This window comes from Rana temporaria, chromosome 1 (genome assembly GCF_905171775.1).
Source record: "Rana temporaria chromosome 1, aRanTem1.1, whole genome shotgun sequence".
NCBI classification, from domain to species: domain Eukaryota; kingdom Metazoa; phylum Chordata; class Amphibia; order Anura; family Ranidae; genus Rana; species Rana temporaria.
Genome location: NC_053489.1, coordinates 159,707,296 through 159,720,037, shown reverse-complemented (window position 1 = coordinate 159,720,037; position 12,742 = coordinate 159,707,296). Strand labels below are relative to the sequence as shown.

At 45.2% G+C, this 12,742-nt stretch overlaps 1 protein-coding gene across 3 annotated transcripts in view; it reads right to left on the bottom strand.

Annotated features, from left to right (window-relative positions):
* Nucleotides 1-12,742, bottom strand: part of ISOC1 (isochorismatase domain containing 1) — a 78,171-nt gene that overhangs the window by 20,811 nt on the left and 44,618 nt on the right. For all 3 annotated transcript variants that reach the window (XM_040344916.1, XM_040344937.1, XM_040344927.1), the window contains 2 exons: nt 1,648-1,767; nt 1,079-1,282 (listed from right to left, as the gene is read on the bottom strand). In XM_040344916.1, the coding sequence (XP_040200850.1) occupies nt 1,079-1,282; nt 1,648-1,767 (324 nt within the window). The remainder of the gene's footprint in view (nt 1-1,078; nt 1,283-1,647; nt 1,768-12,742) is intronic.

Genomic DNA, 12,742 nt, shown 5'->3' with positions numbered 1-12,742 from the left:
AGTATAAAACCATTCTAATTTATTACTATTAGAAACTTTAACTTGTTGCATGCTGGTTTTCTGGATGAGCCACAGCCCTGTGATAAATAGGAAATAGAAATCCCTGATCTGCATACCTAGTCCAAGTCAGCAACTCCAGTAGTAAAAGGACAACGTCTCCAAACTAGTACCTTTTTTTTTTTATTATAAAAAGGTTAGCAATGGCAGAAGCAAAACTTTTATCCAGACTGGTCCCCTTTGAATTGCACATCAGGAAAATCAGCCTCATCACAGGTCTCATAAAAGTAAAAAACTTGAATTGCCATTATAATGCCTAACCCTTTATGAGAAATATGTAGACTGCCATTTGCTGAGCTCTCCTTTGGAAAATACTCGTCTGTCTGTTTTGTTCTTCCAGAGGCTTCAGTAGGCAATTAGGGAACTAGAATTTTTAAGAAAGGGTCAGCAAAGGCATAATTGCATATTTTTTTCTCCAAGTACAAAAGAAGAGCAATGCCTAGTATGCCCCTTTTCCCCTGTACACAAGGCTGGTTTTCCCGACCGGAAAACTGCCAGGAGAGCTTTGGTTGGGAAAACTGGCTGTGTGTATGCTCCCTCACAGTGTTTCCCATTGGAAAACTGCAGGGGAAAAAACGCTGCGATTTGCGGCGAGAAAAAAAGAGAACATGTTCTCATTTTTTAAACCGCAGTTTTCCTGTTGGGAAAACTGTTAAGGAGCATACACACAGCAGGTTTTCCCGGCCAAAGGAAAAAATGGCAGTTTTCCCGACAGGAAAACCGATCGTGTGTACTAGGCATTAGACATTGCTGTAGTAAAGCCTGTATGGGTTGAATATATTTATCCACCCATAGGCTAGCACTCTGTAGGAGCTGGTGGAAGAACTTCTCCCAAAGGTTAACAAATTCTTTAAGTTGAAGTAGCATACAGGGTGCTGTCTGCAATTAAATTAAAGCTAGAGGCACAAAGTGGACACAAAAGGGGCAGTGGCCTTTCAAAAGCATATATACTGTATGCTCATTCCCATGCATGATAGAATCACAAATAAGTACATGACATTTAAAAAAGGACCCCACTTACCTCAACTCCAAATAATACAACACTACGAACCCCAGGAATCTCAGCCAACGCAGCCTCAACTTCAGGCAAGACCATAGAGAACTTTGTTTTTGGGACTACAAGTTTCACACCAGTTAGATCAAGTTCTTGTACTGTGCTTCCAAGACCTTTAGGGTACTGTTCTGTGACAATAACAGGAATCCCTAAAATGCGGGCACCTTGAAACTGAAAGAAGATAGGGTAACACCATTAGGATACAAATATGAAAGCCTAATGAAAAAACAAAGTTTTGACCCCAAGAATAAAAATGTTATTTAGAGAACACCAACACTGCAGGCTGGACTGGTATTACATCATTATATACTGTATATCCATACTTCACTATCAGCCTCTGTTTTGTTTTGTTTTTCTTTAAGAAAGGAAGGAGAGAAGAGGCAAAAAAATGGTCACATAGCTCAACCCGTTTGCTGGATTTAAGAATAGTGATCTGTATTTAAAATTTTCTTGAAGAACAAAAAAAAAAAAAAGTAAAGTATTTTTTAGTCTGGACTATGGCAAAACACACACACATGTCCTTTAAGAAAACTTACTAAGCGCTGGCCGACACTTATAATATCTCCAAAATATTTGATAGCAGGACGGAATCTCTCTTGCATGTCACAGCAGAAAAACACGGTACTAGCAGGAGTAAGGTTCCCAAGTGTTGTCAGCTGAAAGACAGACAATACACATATAACCAAAAAGAAACTTGTCAGGGCCAAAAAAGAAATACAAACATTATATACACATTGTTCCCGATAGGCACAAGGCAGCTGCCTATGGAGGAATATACAGTAGAAGCTGTCATTGCCAATTTTTTTTTGTGCAAACTACATGTCATTTTTAAGCAGGCCATAGATGGACTGGACACATTTTCATCCACCTCTTTATGTGAATTGATAAATCTGTTCACTTTTTTCGCTCAGCCTTCTGGCTAAACAAAAAAAAAAAAATCACCAATGGCCAGTTTTAAGCTGGGTATACATGTATCATTTTTTTCATTGAGCAGGTTGATCAAAGAAAAAAAACTCAAAGATCCCGGCATCAACACAATGTAAATGCAGGGATTGCATTCCGACAGCTGGGACCTCCCCCTCCTCACCCTGTCCAAATACACAGTTTAATCAAATGCTGGTTTTATGTCAAGACTGTTCAACAGAAGGCGGTCATTAGGCCAGCTTCTGTTGAACAGATAGCGGTATACATGTACTGAAATTTGTCTGAAACCTGCTGAACTGGACAAATTATCCAGCTTTAGTCTGCCTTCAGTAAACCAGGAGTAAATGATCTGGAATAATCGAGTATCAGACATCTGTCATTTAAAAAGGACCACCATCTTTTTAATAATTACTAAATTCTGATACACAAGGAATGACACCAATTGCTTTTTTTGTTGAATCATGTTTTATTACTACCGATACACTTGTTTTGTATACAAAATATATCTGCAAGGACTGCTAGAAATAACAGTAGGTGTTCACTAAATTGTGACAAGAATTGTATACAGAATTTTTTTTTTTTTTTTTTTTTTTTTTGAAAACTTAAATTTTATTGAATTTTCAACATTTTCCAGGTAAAGGATAAACAAAAGAAGGGACCGGGAAAGAAAAAAAAATTAAAAATAATAGAAAAAGACATAAAAGGACACATGGCATCATAAAGGGGCAGCACTAGGAGGGACAGACAAAGTTGCCAGTGCAACAACTGCATAATAAGACGGGTCAGTGCAAAATCCAAACTAGTATACAGAATTTTAAATCGTGATTTTATTGAGAAGAGAGATATTAGCCCTGGGCGAAAACAGAATTAGGCCTCACGTACGCTGGGCAGTTAGAGGCTTTTGACTTCTGTTTCTGCCTCCAATTGCCCGCCTATGTGTCCTTGCACATATAGGAGATCACATTAAGAGGCAGTAATAATATATATATAAAAAAAATAAATCACTTGTTCATTCAAGAAAGGAGCATTTTGGCAGAAAGAAGCCCAATGCGCATAATGTGTGTAAACACACCTAAATTGCTAGGCACATTTAGTGCTTGAACATTCATTCAGTCATATTGACCCTGTGGTGATAGCTGGCATTTCTGCACAGCACACACTATTTTGCTGACATTTTTAAAGCGGCAATTGCATAATTTGCCAGTATGCATCGCATACTAGCAAATTATGAAATACTTACCTTCGAACAAAGCCATCCAGTGGCACACAGCTGAGAGGGCTGGCATCTTCCCCTGGTCTTTTTTCTGGGTTTGCATGGTCCGGCTGTGTGATTGGCCAGAGCCGTGATACCCGAGTACCTTTGTACCCGAGTGACCAAATTGCTGCCATCACATGGGGGTGAGGGGAGTCTAATACTCCCCCATACCCAGGAGTAACAAGTATGTAATTTAGTTTCCAGGAATGAATGAACAAAGCCTATGGGGAGGTCAGCAGCTTTACATGAGCAAAGCACAAGTTAACTTTAAATTGAGACATATGTTTGGTCATAATGCAAAATATAAATTACCACGGAAAGTCGGATGTATAAAATCGGATTGTCAAATATAAACCCTGGGAACTAAACACTTTTAGTAAAAGGTACATTGTAATTTGTATTCCAGTATTGTTAACTTTTTTTCCCTAGGTCTAGGAAATGATACATAAACATAAGAAATTCCTTTACATTATAAATAATTCTACCTGCATGCCAGCAATGATGTAGAATTAAAGCTTCATTGCTGCAAATCTAAAAATCAATGTGTTGGTAAAACATTCCACAACTGATGAAATGTTTAATCACTCCAGCCCTGGGAGATTTGGCTGCTCATTGACCAGGCCATTTTTTTTTTAATACGGCACTTTGTCGCTTTAACGGCTTAAGGACCGCCGTACGCCTATTTACATCGACAGAATGGCACGGCTGGGCAAATGGACGCATATATACACGTCCCCTTTTACGTCCCCTTTAAATATGCCGGCCGTGTGGTTGCGCACGCCGCCGACACGCTCGCGACCCTGTTGCGAGCTTCATGACTGTGCCCGCAGGACCCGCGGACTCGATGTCCACCGGTGTCCCGCGATCATTTTACAGAAATGTCACCAATAGTCTGTTCCCTGTCATCGGGAACAGCAATCAGTGACGTGTCACGGCAAGCCACGCCCACTAACAGTTATGTATGCGTTTACACGCGTCCCTGTTCTGGTTCTCGTGCCCACGACCGCCGGTCATGCGCATCGGCACCCCTGCAGTGCAGCTGGCGCACGCCTGCTATCCCGCTTAAAAGGAAGCCAACATACAGATATGCCAGCTTGCGGGATCATGCCGACCTGCTGCAGTATAATGATGGCGACAAGTGGTTAACAAGCATATGATTGGGCTTACCACATTAGCTGCAGGGGAAATTATCTGTAGTTTAAAAAAAAAAAAAAAAAAAAAAAAAGTAGCTCCCAGGTCTACTCTGTTATTTCTCATTATTCATAATAGTTACTGCTGCAAAGGTGACGAGTCCAAAATAAGATTATTAATGGCATTATAGTCATTTCTATATAAAAGTTAGATGCCCAAGTCCCCTTTCAGACAGGACAGACTCCGTAATGTGCATCCGCCTGCTCAGCAGGTAATCTCCCCGCTGATCCCCACTAAGCAGGTGGATGACAGGTTCGTGCCCGCTCACTGTGCAGAGACACAGCCCCGCTATGGGGTAGTCGGATGGAAACGTTTCCATTTGACGGTCATCCAATCCACCAGACTAATGGGGAATGAATCTTCCATCCATCCGTTTTTGGCGGACAGGATTGGATGTCGGCAGGTGTCAGGAGACACATGTGCTCCAACATCCACCGCTCCATAGAGAGCAATGGCTGGTGCGATCCGGTCCGCCTGAAAAACTGACAGGCGGATCTGATCAGACCGCCTATATGAAAACCAGCCATAGTCTGCTTTTTCATTGTAAACCTTCATCAGCAAAAAACAAATCTTGAATTGATGAGATCATCAACCATTGGAAGCATTGTTTGAATGTCTGCACCAATTTCCTTTTTTAATATGTTAACGTTATTATGCTGAAAAGGTAGTATATAACTCGCCCCCCCCCCCCCCCCAATAATTTGTATTGGTTTATCAAAAATTGCATAGAACAAACATTTAAAGCAAAATAAGAAAAAACAAAAACAAGAAATACAAAGTACAAAAAATTGCAGTACAGCTTAGAAACAACTGCATTGCATAATCTAGTGGGAAAACTTCACTTATTCCTTTTCCATATACTCCATGACTTGGCAAAGGTGGCATATTGCAAGGTATTAAATTGCAAGAAGGCATTCTAAATATATCGTTTTGGTCCACCATCTTTACCACGTCCGAGAAGTTTGGGGTGAGATTAGATTTCCAATTTCGTACCACCAAAATATGGGTAACCACAGATCAGAGCTCTGCTGGATATAGATATATTCCAATGTCGAGTATGGCTAAGGCAGGATCCCAGTGCAATCAGCGAGTAATTGGAAGACTTGTTTCCAAAAGATGGTGAGATTGGGGCATCCCCAGACAGGGTGTAGAAGGTTGCCTACCTGTCCACAACTAAGGCAGCATAAGGGGGATAAGGAAGGAGAACAATTGGCCACTCTAGCTGGGGTAATATACCATCTATTGGTGATTTTTAAAGCCAACTCTAAGTGGTTAGTGCAATGCAAGGCTTTAAAAACAGATTTTATGGCAGTTCACCATTGAGGGGGAGTGATTGGGATATGGAGGTCTCGTTCCCATAATAACATGGCTTTGGTTTTACCAAATGTAAGCTTATCCTGGAGGATAGAGTAAAAAAAAAAAAAAAAAAAAAAAAAAAAAAAAGATACCCCTTATGTTGGGCGGAACTTGGGTGAAGAAGTTCCAGGCTTTAGGTGGGAGATTTAGTTTGGGAGGGGGATGTTTAGTAAAGGAAGTGGCACGTAACTCTTAGGCCTCGTACAGACGGGCAAACATGTACGATGAAAACGGTCCGCCGGACCGTTTTCAGCGTACATGTCTGCCCCGGAGATTTCTGTATGATGGCTGTACACACCATCATACGCAAATCCGCGCGTACTCGATACGCGGCGACGAGGCTGCGCCGTCGCCGCGACGATGACGCGGCGACGTGCGCAGCCCTGGCAGTTCAATGCTTCCACGCATGCGTCAAAGTCATTCGACGCATGCGAGGGATGGCGGCCGCTCGGACATGTACGGTAGGTCTGTACAGACGACCGAACATGTCCGACGGACAGGATTCCAGCGGGCATGTTTCTAAACATGTTTAGAAATATTTGCCCGCTCGAAAAAGGCCCGGCGGGCAAATGTACGCTGGAATCCTGTCCGCTCGGCTGTACAGACGACCGAACATGTCTGCTGAAACTGGTCCGCGGACCAGTTTCAGCAGACATGTTCGGTCGTCTGTACGGGGCCTTAGTTGGGCAGGTGTGCTATACTTTTGTTCCAATTTAAGGTGGATGTCTTCATTCAGGAGGTCAGATACATCCGATATACCATATCGAAATAAAGCTTTAGTAGAAAGACGGAATTAGGGACTCAAAAGATATGTATTGGAAGCGGGGGTAATGGGTGCTTCTTTTTACAATTTGGGGGAGTTAACCACTTAAGGAACGCCTCATGTAAATATACGTCAGCAGAATGGCACGGACAGGCACATGCACGTACCTATACGTCCTCTGCTTGACGTGGGTCGGGGGTCCGATAGGGACCCCCCCGGTACATGCGGCGGTCCTTAAGCCTCAGGGAGCGATCCGGGACAACGACGCGGCTATTCGTTTATAGCCGCCCTGGAGCTGAAGAACGGGGAGAGCCGTATGTAAACATGGCGGCGCATCGATCGAGTGATCCCTTTTATTAGGGAGACTCGATCGATGATGTCAGTCCTACAGCCACACCCCCCTACAGTTGTAAACACACACAAAGTGAACACTAAATGTTACAGCGCCCCCTGTGTTTAACTCCCAAACTGCAACTGTCATTTTCACAATAAAGACTGCAATTTAAATGCATTTTTTGCTGTGAAAATGACAATGGTCCCAAAAATGTGTCAAAATTGTCCGAAGTGTCCGACATAATGATCGCCGCCATTAGTAGTAAAAAAAATTAAAATGCAATAAAACTATCCCCTATTTTGTAAACGCTATAAATTTTGCGCAAACCAACCGACAAACGATTATTGCGATTTTTTTTTTTACCAAAAATAGGTAGAAGAATACGTATCGGCCTAAACTGAGGAAAAAAAATTAATATATGTTTTTGGGGGATATTTATTATAGCAAAAAGTAAAAAATATTGAATTTTTTTCAAAATTGTCGCTCTATTTTTGTTTATAGCGCAAAAAATAAAAACCGCAGAGGTGATCAAATACCACCAAAAGAAAGCTCTATTTGTGGGGAAAAAAGGACGCCAATTTTATTTGGGAGCCACGTCGCACGACCGCGCAATTGTCTGTTAAAGCGACGCAGTCCCGAACTGTAAAAAAAACCCTTGGGTCTTTAGGCAGCATATTGGTCCGGGGCTTAAGTGGTTAAGGTGCCTCTATGCCAATAAAGAAGCCTGCATTGGTAAGGGTAGAGATGGAAGTTATTTTCCTAGCCAACTGTTGCTCAGGAGGAACAGGCTGTCTCCAATTCCACCCAAGGAGAGTGGTTATTGAGAGGAAACCAGTGCTAAGTTGATCTGGTACAGTAACCCAATAGTAGTCCTTTAGGTGCGGAAGACCTGCACCACCTACCGATTTGTGTTTGATTAGGCCTGACTGTGGGCATCTGGCCCTTTTCCCTTGCCATAAAAACGTTTGAATTGTACTCGACAAGGCTTTGAAGTAAAGGTTCGGTACGGGTATGCTCAAGGATCTAAAGAAGTATAATATTACTTTTTAGAGCTGCTAGCCTGCCATACCAGGATAATTTGAATTGTGCTAGACATTGTAGCTCCTTTTCGATCTTAGAAACCTAGGGCCAGATTCACAAAGCAGATGCGCCGACTTATTCGAGATGCGTGGCGTAATTGAAATTAGCGCCGCGCGTATCTTTGCGCCTGATCCTCAAAACGAGATACGCCTGAAATCCAGGTGTTTCCGTCCTACATAAAAGAATTACACCGGCGCTTCTTCGCACGCAAAATAAGCTAGACACTCCGCTGTTTTGATAGGCAAAGATGCAAATGAGGGAGATAAGGCGATTCACAAAATTAAGTGTGCGCGGCGTAGATTACGCCCTGTGCGCTTCTGTTAGTTTCCCGGCGGGAAGTTACACTTTATAAAAGCAGCCCTAATTTTACACCAGCCGTGTAAAGGTCAGCTAAAGCAACACCATTAACTACTTGCCGACCGCCCACCGTCGTTATACGTCCTCACTTTAGAGATGAATATCTCGGTAACGGTAGCAGCTGCTGCCACAATCGAGATATTCATCTCTTCTGTGGGCGGCCGTGTTAACGATAATGGCGGTCTCCGCGGCGAATTCGCCGTTATCGGTGGCGGGAGAGGGCCCCCCCCTCCCGCCGCTCTCCCGCGCCCTCCGCCGCTTACCGGAGCCGTCGGTAGCGGCGGAGGGGATCGGATGTGTCCGGCAGCTGAGCGGGGACGAGACTGAAGGAAAAATCTCCTTCGCCCGTCCCCATATCTCCGCTGGGCGGAAGTGACGTCAAAACGTCAGTCCCGCCCAGCGTCTTAAAGAAACATTTTTTTTTTTTTTGTCATTTAAGCCCAAAAATGAGATCTGAGGTCTTTTTGACCCCAGATCTCATATTTAAGAGGACCTGTCATGTTTTTTTCTATTACAAGGGATGTTTACATTCCTTGTAATAGGAATAAAAGTGATAATTATTTTTTTTTTTTCAGTGTTAAAAATTCTAAAATAAAAATAAATGCGAAAAGCAAAAAAAAAATTTTTTAAAGTGCCCCGTCCGGAAGAGCTCGCGCGTAGAAGCGAACGTATACGCGAGTAGCGCCGACATATGAAAACGGTATTCAAACCACACAAGTGAGGTATCGCCGCGATCATTAGAGCATTCATTTTAGCCTTAGGCCTACTCTGTAACTCAAAAAATGCAACCTGTAGAATTTTTTAAACGTCGCCTATCAAGATTTTTAAGGGTAAAAGTTTGACGCCATGCCACGAGCGGGCGCAATTTTTAAGCGTGACATGTTGGGTATCATTTTACTCGGCGTAACATTATCTTTCACAATATATAAAAAAATTGGGCCAAATTTATTGTTGTCTTATTTTTTCATTTAAAAAAGTGAATTTTTTCCAAAAAAAGTGTGCTTGTAAGACCGCTGCGCAAATACAGTGTGACAAAAAGTATTGCAATGACTTCCATTTTATTCTCTATGGTGTTAGAAAAAAAAAATATATAATGTTTGGGGGTTTTAAGTAATTTTCTAGCAAAAAAAAATGGTTTTGTCTCGTAAACACCGACTAAACACCGTGGTTAAGGAAGAGCTGAGCACACACACTTGCCGGACTACAATCTGTCTGCCAACATGCCAGGGCCATCCATGCTCATAACTGCACTAGTGACTTTAGAGGCGCAAAGAAGGAGGAGGGAACGGAGGAGGAGGAGGGCACAGGAGAGGGTATACCGCAGACGCCTAGATGTGTTTGGCATGGCTGCTTCTGAGGTGTATCGCAACTTCAGATTCAACCGTGAAGCCATCATGGAATTAACCACAATCCTGCAGGATGACCTCACCAGCCCAACACAACGCTCACATGCAGTGCAGCCACTGATCAAGGTACTGGCAACACTCCATTTCCTTGCCACTGGCTCTTTTCAGCGCACAAGTGGAGGTGTGGTTGGGATGTCACAATCCTCCATTAGCAGATGTGTGCACCAGGTTGTCCCTGCAATCCTCAGACGCATGGCCAATCAATTCATCAAACCCTCCCAGGAGGTCCAGCGAATGAACACAATGACCGATTTTTTCAAAATTGCAGGATTCCCACGCACCATCGGGGCCATTGATTGCACACATGTGGCACTACAGCCCCCCCATGAGACAGAGCACATGTACCGCAATAGGAAGCATTGGCATTCAATCAATGTACAGGTGATAGTGGATGCCCAATGCCTCATATGGCACGTCTGTGCCAAATTCCCAGGATCCAGCCATGACAGCTACATATACCGTCACAGCAACATCTCCAGAGAATTGGAACAGAACGTGTATGGGGACAGCTGGCTGGTTGGTGAGAGACATGGGTGTCAGGTATGACTGTCCCACCCCCCATGATGCAGACATCACGAGGGGCACATGCATGACTAACATCCTCCTGTCTTTTCCCTTCCAGGTGACTCTGCATATGCACTGGGACCCCATCTTATGACTCCATACCGGAACCCCCAAACCCCAGGAGAAGAAAACTACAATGCTGCACACATACGTACCCGTGGAGTGGTGGAACGCACCTTTGGCCTCCTGAAGTCCCGTTTCCGATGCCTGGATAAGTCTGGGGGTACCCTGTTGTATTCCCCAAACTTTGTGTGCCAGATCATCGGTGCATGTTGCATGCTGCACAACTTCGCAGTGAGAAGGGGCCTGGAGATTGACATCCGTGATGACCTGACCCCCGAACCAGACAATCCCCCCCTAACCCAGGGTACCCCCTCTTCTGAGGGAACAGCAGCCAGGAGACGCCTCGCAGAAGGCATCTTTGCACAGTAAACACACACATTAAACATGGCACAATGAGAATGCATGAATGCACACCCACTGTGGTCCCTAGCACAGACACATCACATGCACATCTAATTGGATTAGATCCAAGTACCCCCAATGGTACTTGGGAGCAGCAACGCCACGCCACGGCTCCAATTAGGTCACTGTGCATTCATACACCATTCACATGGACCTGGGATCACTTCTCCCTGGTCCTGGGGATCCCTACTCCACCAAAACTGAGGGTGACACCCTTATTTAATCAGGAATGCCACCCCAACATTCATACATCATCCACACACATTAAACAAATCATAAGTACAGTATACTTAAAAAAAAAATCAAAAGTACCCTGCAAAATTAACGGCGGCGGCGTGAGCTACGCCTGGGGCGCCCACAGCCAACCAGAGGAGCCTCCTGGGGGGGGGTGAGCAGGGGAAGGAGGATCATCCTGGGGGGGTGGGTGAGCAGGGGAAGGAGGATCATCCTGGGGGGGTGGGTGAGCAGGGGAAGGAAGGAGGAGCCTCCCCTGGTGTCTGTCCTCTTGCTGGCCTGCCTTCCAAAGCCACTGCTATCCTGGTCAGACAGAGCGAGGGCAGCCGTATTGGCCTGGACAGCCCGGGTATTGTCCTGGACAGCCTGGGTCAGGGCACTGACCTCCTGGGCCACGCCTGTTGTGGCGGTCTGCAGGTCACAAATGCATGTGATGACTGCCAAGGAGTTTGTGGCCACATCAGTGAGTGACTCCTTAATTGAACCCAGGCTGTCCTCCATCTGGGTCAGAGTCGGTTTGATCTGCCCCAGATTGCGGGTCTGCCGGGCATTGTCCCTCTGCAGATTGGCCGGCAGACGCTCGGCCACCCCCCTGGTCTCATGGGTCGCCATCCTGCCTGCAGCTGAGGCTTGTGGCCTGGGAGGAGGGGAGAGAGAGACCGTTGTGGGTTGAGGCCTGTTGGGGGAGGAGTGGGAGGGTCTACCCCTGATGGTGGCCTGACTGCTGCCAGCCTCAGGGGTAGCCTCAAGGGTCAACAAATCCGAGGCCAAAAGGACTTGCCTGGCAATGTCCATATCTTCATCCTCAGCCTCCACCCTTTCATCCTCCTCCCCCTCAACCTCCTCATGAGGGGAGGTGTGGCCACTCCCCTCCCCTGGGGACTCCTGCCCTTCTTTGGACTCTTCTGCAGCCTGTTGTCCAGGGGATGGTGCAGCAGCCTGGCCTGATGGCCCAGCAACCTCCTGGCCTGATGGCCCAGCAACCTCCGGGCCATCTGTGGAGGACACAAAACAATCACAGGTTGGAGGATCTACACACTTGGCACATCTTCCCTTCCCCCACCCACACATGCTAATCACCAGAAAAACCCCAAAAACTTACCTGTCTGCACAGGAGAATCAGATTGATAGCCAGGCAGGCCCACCACCTGCTGTGGGTGGAAACACCGGGCCACTGCCCATTCCTCCTCACTCAGCCTGACAGGGCAGGCTGGGCCTCCTCCAGTGCCCGTGGCATGAGCATTGATCTTGGCCATCTTGTCACGGACCAGGCTCTTTTGTATCCCACTGGGGGTCCTCGTCTCCCCCCCCCCCTGCCGCATTGATCTGATCCGTGATTTTCTGGATGATCTCCTTCCTCTTGGCCGGGGAGGTGTTGCAAATAACGCCCATATCGTGCCCGAGCAAGTATCTGCTTCTCTGCGGTAGAAAAATTCAGCTTCCTGCGCTTCGGTGCCATAACACCCACCACTCAGCACCAACAAAAAACAAACACAACAAACAAACAAAAATACTCACACAACAAACAAACACAAAAATCAAACCACACAAGCAGACAGCTAATACAAATTCAAAAACAAACTCCGAAAAAACAAACAGAAAATACACTCAGACAAAAAACAATAAAAAAAAAACACACACACACACACACACACACACACACAACTACTACACTCTACTACTCCTCCAAATCTTTTAACTA